Source organism: Corvus cornix, chromosome 1 (genome assembly GCF_000738735.6).
Source record: "Corvus cornix cornix isolate S_Up_H32 chromosome 1, ASM73873v5, whole genome shotgun sequence".
Classification (NCBI taxonomy): Eukaryota; Metazoa; Chordata; class Aves; order Passeriformes; family Corvidae; genus Corvus; species Corvus cornix.
The window spans coordinates 61,464,096-61,471,034 of record NC_046332.1 but is presented as its reverse complement, the minus strand read 5'-3'; the positions used below and the strand labels follow the sequence as shown (position 1 = coordinate 61,471,034).

Below are 6,939 nucleotides of genomic sequence, written 5' to 3'. Positions count from 1 at the left end.
TTCTCTGGGCAACCCGTTCCAGTGCCTCACTACCCTCGGCGTAAAGAATTTCTTCCTTCACACCTAATTTAAATCTCTCCTCTTTCAGTTTAAAACTACTGCCCTTGTCCGATGACTGTCGGCCCATGTAAAAAGTCGCTCTCCATCTTTCCAAAGACGAAGAACAAGCCGAGTTTATTTTATTTTTTAATATCTTTTTCCCGCCTTAGTTTCCAGGGGACTGCCTTCTTTCCCTGGTCCAGGCGCTGCCCGGGGGAGCACACAAACTCCCACATCCCCGCTCTCCGCTGCGGCCGCGCCGCTGGGCTCAGTACAGCGGCCGCTTCCTTCCCTGCCTGCTGTCCGCTTTCCTTCCTGCCCGCTGCCCGCTGCCCTCCCTGCCCGCTGCCCGCGGCGCTGCCGCAGCTTCCGCGGACGCGCCCCCGCGTCTCGCCCGCCCGCCCCCCTCGCAGCCGTGCCCGTGACTGCTCCCCCGCTCCGGCCCTTCCCGCGCGGCGGCGGCGGAGGGGGAGTGTCCTGGGCGGCGCGCACATCCCAGCCCAGCCCAGCCCAGCCCAGCCCAGCCCAGCGCGGCGGCGGCAGCGGCGGCGCCGGGGAATGGGCAGCCGCGGGAAGGAGAAGCGCCGGGCGGGCGGCGGAGCGGGCGGGCTGCTGGGGCGCAGCCGGCGGCGGCAGCGGTGGCTGGGCATGGGGCCCCCGGGCGGTCGCGGCAGCTCCAGCGCCCGCGGCAGCCTGCAGGTGAGGGCCGGGCGGCGGGAGGGGGGGGACGCGCCGCGTCCGGCCACCCGAGCCCGACTTCGCACGCAGCAGCGAAATTGGCAACAAATTGGCAAAAAAACCCACCGAAAAAAACAACCAAACAACCCAAACCGTGTGTTTGTTCGTTTGGTCTTTTTCTCTCCACAGATCAGGGCAGCCGCGAAAAGTTTATATATGTTGCTGCTGCTGACGCGGGTTGTGGCAGAGAGGCGCGGAAAAAGGGCAATGGGGGATTAAAAAGAGGAGGAAAAATTTCCTCCGTGGAGACGATGCCTGAAGTTAGTTTCGAGAAACCCCTTTCTAGCTGTGTGTACTGGGCGACGCGCTCGCCAGCGCGGGCAACTTGCTTCGCGCAGCCCCTCCGCTCCGCGGCTCCTCTCCGCAGCTCGCGTTGTCCGCCGGCAGCAGAGGGACCCTGCGGGGTGGCGCGGAGGCGGCCGGCGGCCCGAGGCGGCGGGGCTGGAGCCGCCGGCTCCGCGGCCGCGGGAGGCAGGGACTCGCCCAGAGCGCGGGCACCTCCGCTGGGACCCCCGCGCGCTGTGCGGAGCGGGCCGTCTCCCCGCTGCACCGCGGGACCCCATGGACATGCAGGAAAAACAGCTTTCGGGACGGGGCTGAGGGTAGGGGCAGCGAGGGACGCGTTTCGCATTGCTGCTGTGGAAAGGGAAGGGGTCGAGCAAATGTTTGGGGATGTGCAAGGGGATGGCCCGGTTTGGGATGCGCTTGTGGTTGAGAGGGAAGGTGCCGCTGGTGAGACGGGGGCAAGCTTGGGGCGGGGGCAAGAGGAAAGATGGCACGTCGGGGCGCAAGTGCTGCTGGGGGGTGGGGGAGGCAGGGTGCCCTCGGGCCATCCTGGCAGTGCGTATTTGCTGTGGGGGATGCAGCTGGTGTTGCCTGGAGGGTACAGATGGTGATGCCCTGGAAGTAGCTGCTGTTCTGGGAGGATGGTGGGGAGAGGGAGGATGGCTTCATGTCGCAGATGCAGCACTCTCTGCTCGAAGTGGCAGTGGGGGAGGCAGTGGGCGGGGGGAGGCGCCAGCACTTCCTCACACCCCTGTGCCTCTCTCTTCTCAGCACTTGCTCCTCTTCCTGCTCTTCGTTGGGCCTTTCAACTGCTTTGCCAGTTACAGCCGTGCCACTGAGCTCTTCTACAGCCTCAATGAGGGGCTGCCTGCTGGCGTGCTCATCGGCAGCCTGGCCCGTGACCTGCGGCTCCCAACGGCTGGTGGCCAACACTCTGCATCTCTGCAGCCCCCACTCTCCTTCACCCTGGCCTCCCACGGCTTGGGGGGACAGTATGTGCAGCTGGACAACCGCTCCGGGGAGCTGCACACCTCAGCCATGGAGATAGACCGGGAAGCTCTATGTGTGGAAAGCAGTGGCGCCACCATCTTTGGGGGATCAGCTGCTGTCTCCTCTTCCTCCCCCTCACCAGAGTCATGCCTGCTGCTGCTGGATGTGCTGGTACTGCCACAGGAGTACTTTCGCCTGGTGAAGGTAAAAATTGCTATCCGCGATGTCAACGACAATGCGCCCCGCTTCCCTGTGCCCCACATCCATCTCTCGGTGCCTGAGAATGCACCTGTGAACACCCGCCTGGCTATCGAGCACCCCGCCCTTGACCCTGACATGGGCACCAACGGTGTCCAGACCTACCGCCTGCGAGATAACTACGGTGTCTTCACCCTGGATGTGGAGGAGAATGAGAACGGGGAGAGGACTCCCTACCTGATTGTTATGGGGGCACTGGACAGGGAGACACAGGACAAGTATGTCACAGTCATTGTTGCTGAGGATGGGGGGACACCTCCGCTCGTGGGCAGTGCCACCCTCACTATTGGCATCAGCGACATCAATGACAACTGTCCCCAGTTCAACGACTCACAGCTGAACGTCACCCTTTATGGGAATTCCAGCCTAGGGACACACGTGGCTACAGTCCACGCGGTAGACATGGACCTTGGATCCAATGCCCAGATCACCTACTCGTATAGCCAGAAGGTCCCCCAGCCATCCAGAGACTTGTTCCATCTGAATGAAAGCACAGGAGCCATCACACTCTCCACTAAAGTTGATGGGGACACTCCGAGGCTGCACAGGCTGATCATACTGGGCAATGGTCCTGGCTGTATTCCTGCTGTGATCACAGTGCTGGTCACCATCATCAAAGTCATGATGAGGCCACCTGAAGTTGTTCCTCGTTTCATAGCTAATGAAGTGGAAGGGGTGGTCTACTTAAAGGAACTGGAGCCTACCAACACACCTATAGCATTTTTTACCATCAAAGACCCTGATGAAAAATACAAAGTCAGTTGCTATTTGGATGGTGATGGGCCTTTCAGACTTTCACCGTACAAGCCATACAACAATGAATACCTGTTGGAGACCACAAAGCCTTTGGACTTTGAGACACAACAGCTGTATGAAATGTCCGTAGTTGCATGGAACTCAGAAGGATTTCATGTCAAGAAAGTTATCAAAGTACAGGTTCTGGATGACAATGACAACTCGCCAGTTTTCTCTGAGCAACTGATAGAATTGTCCATTGAGGAGAACAATGTTCCCAATGCTTTTTTGACCAAACTGCATGCTACTGATGCTGACAGCGGAGAAAGAGGGCAAGTGTCCTATTTCTTAGGTCCTGATGCCCCTTCCTATTTTTCTTTAGATAAAACCACAGGAGTTCTTACAGTTTCCACTCAGCTGGACAGAGAAGAGAAAGAGAAGTACAGATACACTGTCAAAGCAGTAGATTCTGGATTCCCTCCAAGAGAATCAATAGCAACTGTCACTATCACTGTATTGGATAAAAATGATAACAGTCCAAGATTTATCAATAAGGATTTCAGCTTTTTTGTGCCAGAGAACTTTCCAGGTTTTGGTGAAATTGGAGTTATAAGTGTCACAGATGCTGATGCAGGGCAAAATGGATGGGTTGCCCTTTCAGTTCTGAATGGAAGTGATATTTTTGTTATAGATACTGGAAAAGGGGTTTTGAGAGCTAAAGTCTCCCTGGACAGGGAGCAGCAAAGCTCCTACGTTCTGTGGATTGAAGCAGTTGACGGCGGTGATCCTGCCCTGTCTTCTACAGCAAAAATAACTATCCTTCTTCTGGACATAAATGACAACCCTCCTTTGGTCTTGTTTCCTCAATCTAATATGTCATACTTGTTGGTCCTTCCTTCTACCCTTCCTGGTTCTCCCATCACTGAGGTCTATGCTGTCGATAAGGACACTGGCATGAATGCAGTCATAGCTTACAGTATCATAGGAAGAAGAGGCCCTCGACCTGAGTCATTTAGGATTGACCCCAAAACTGGTAATATCACCTTGGAAGAGTCCCTGATGCAAAATGACTATGGCCTCTATCGGCTGCTTGTAAAAGTTAGTGATCACGGCTACCCAGAACCTCTCCATTCCACTGTCATGGTGAACCTTTTCGTGAACGATACTGTCAGCAATGAGAGCTACATCGAGAGTTTGTTAAGGAAGGAGCCTGATATCAGTGTAGAAGAAAAACAGCCACAAATATCCATAGAGCCTACACATAAAAAAATGGAGTCAGCATCCTGCATGCCTACCTTGGTAGCTCTTTCAGTAATAAGCTTGGGTTCAATTGCTTTAGTAACAGGGATGGGAATTTACATTTGTCTAAGAAAAGGGAAAAAGCATCACAGAGCAGATGAAAACTTGGAAGTACAAATCCCATTAAATGGAAGAATTAACCTGCACATGTTGGAGAAGAAACCAATGGAGATTTCTAACATTTAATATTCTTTGTGTATAAATTCAACATCTGAAAAACCCCGGACAACACTAAAACACCTAGCTGTAGGTTGTATTGACAGAGGTTGCAATGAAGGACTGCTAATTTATAACTTAATAATATTATAATTGTAAATAGCTGTTTACAGTTTTTTAAATTCAATTTCAGTGTACAGCTTTTTTATGAAACGTTAATAGCTAACAGCTAGCACCCTGACTATAAAAACATGGACATCATTTCCAGCTTTCATAAATCAATAAGATCAGTGAACATAAAAAAGGGGAAGGTAAGATGATTCTTTTAAACTCAAGTTTTAAAAGTCTTTTTAACCACGAGAGGGCATCAGATGCTCCTGAGCAGGGAACTGTTCAAGGTACTGTCCATAAGATAAACAGAATATATTTTAAATATATTGATTTTAATATAAAATACCTATTGGCATACAGACATTTAACCACTACCAAAAAAAAAAAAAAAAAAAAAAAAGAAATGTCTGTCCTAATGTATGTATAATAAAAATAATAAGTATGTTAAAATGCACTAGTAATGAAAACCCGAATGTTTATTACCTCACAAGTAAAGCTTATACAGTAGAAGAGGCATTAACAAGAAGTGCAATTCCTGTTGAGCAAGAATGCAAGATATTGTAATGAGAATCTGAACTGCTGTGACATATCATTCATTTTTCTCCAGATTTCACCCTCATTATCATTTGCTCCAGCAATCTGCTGGTCATTTTTATGGAAAAATTATATTTAATATTTCCTAAAGCAAATAATGCCAGAGCCCCGTCCTCATGCTCATAAACATGCCAGATGCAAGGAAGCAAGGGAATGGCTAAATCTCTAGTTGTTACAAAAGTGGTGGTATTTTTTTGTACTTTGAGCAATCTGTCAGTAGTATTCCATCAGTTTGGTTGTGCAGTAGATTTTTGTTATGTGTTACTTCTGAATCTGATCTGCCAGATGAAAACAAAAATCACTTCACATTCTAAGGAATTGTAGGACTTTTTTTATTCTGACTGTTGCTCCTTTCTGGATTGGTATTTCATGTGAAAGATCTTGTTTCTGACTTTTGGCGACCATTCCTGGCTCCTTTTCATTGGCTTTGATTTTGGATTAGATCCAAAATCTAACTTGTAAGACTGGTGGCATATTTTCTTGATAATTTATTCTTTGCTGTATCCTCTGCAACAAAGCAGCAATTTTATCAGTGATGTATTACTTTCACTTCCTTTTAAGAGCTGAGAACTATCTTTTGTATGATGATTGCATCAAATTTCTGTGTGAACAAGATAAATTAGTGTTACGCTTAAAAATTGCTATTTTGATTTCTTGCATCATATGTCTGTAATGTACCAAAAGTGTTTATATGTCTGCAAATTAAAGCTATATATTTTCATAATAACTTATTCTCTCTCTCCTAGAATTTTAATTATAAAGCTAAAGATTATTTCAGTTATAAGAAATGCATTTTTCACAAATGCTTAGGTACTGGCTATCTGGTCCAACATGTCATAGTACTCTTACAAATTAGTACACTTCAAAATCATTAATGACAGTTTATGCTGTCCTTCTTGAGATTACCAGCAAAGACAATTGTGTGTCGGTTGATGTAAGTGGTGCAGCAGCTCGTACCTGTTTTGAAAGTAGGGAATGGAATTTGAGGCAGTTTTTGATTTTTCTCTCTGTGACTGGCATATTACTTCGCCTTGAACCTACTGAAATGTTAGGGCTTGTGATAGATAGTGGTTCTACTTAGCCTAGCAGTATTAACATAATACCCAGGTTTTGCCATTCTGGCTGTAGGAAAAAGACTGGTTTTGTCAGGTTAGAATATTTTCTGTTTGGGCATGATTTGATAGCTGTGTTTCATGAAAAATTAATTCAGCCTGTAAGAGCTTTGTGGTCAATCAACTCTTTTCCTTTATTTTCATGTTATCAAAATATGAAAATGGTGTGTATCCCTGAAATGCATTGCCACAAAAAGACATTGTTTCTTATCTCTGAAGAAAAATTACATTATAGCTTCAGTATTACAGATACTGTGTATTGCTGTGGTGAGGAAGCTAGATCCTCTGCATTTTTCTTTTCAGTAAGGAGGCAAGGTAACTGAAAGACAGGATTCTTTTCATTGCTCTTCTCTTATTTCAATTAGCAGTCCAGTATATTCTCAAGACAGTTTAAACAGGAGCAAACCCAAGACTTAAGAAACACAATAGAAAGATAATCCTGATCCGTCAGTGTGTGTTCATATGACACTGGTCAGATACTTTCATTCAGGTTTGACGAATACATAGTCTTGACCCTGTTTGATTAAGCTTTGTTTAAACATGCTGTTCTTGTTGCCTTTTTTTTTGTTTGTCTGTTTAGATCAAGCACGTTCCTAATGTGCAATAAAATGTAATGTTATGA

At 47.9% G+C, this 6,939-nt stretch overlaps 1 protein-coding gene across 1 annotated transcript; it reads left to right on the top strand.

The window, feature by feature from the left end:
* Nucleotides 1-646: 646 nt before the first annotated feature.
* On the top strand, nucleotides 647-5,936 carry PCDH20 (protocadherin 20). Its single transcript, XM_039550743.1, has 2 exons — nucleotides 647-738; nucleotides 1,834-5,936. Exons 1-2 carry the CDS (start codon nucleotides 688-690, stop codon nucleotides 4,528-4,530), a joined length of 2,748 nt encoding a protein of 915 aa, XP_039406677.1. The 5' UTR covers nucleotides 647-687; the 3' UTR covers nucleotides 4,531-5,936.
* Nucleotides 5,937-6,939: the final 1,003 nt, after the last annotated feature.

Bases quoted from the DNA above. Each gene is read 5' to 3' on its own strand.
- PCDH20 (XM_039550743.1), top strand. From the start codon at position 688: ATGGGGCCCCCGGGCGGTCGCGGCAGCTCCAGCGCCCGCGGCAGCCTG. The intron at 739-1,833 runs GTGAGGGCCGGG...CTCTCTTCTCAG, and splicing joins GCGCCCGCGGCAGCCTGCAG to CACTTGCTCCTCTTCCTGCT.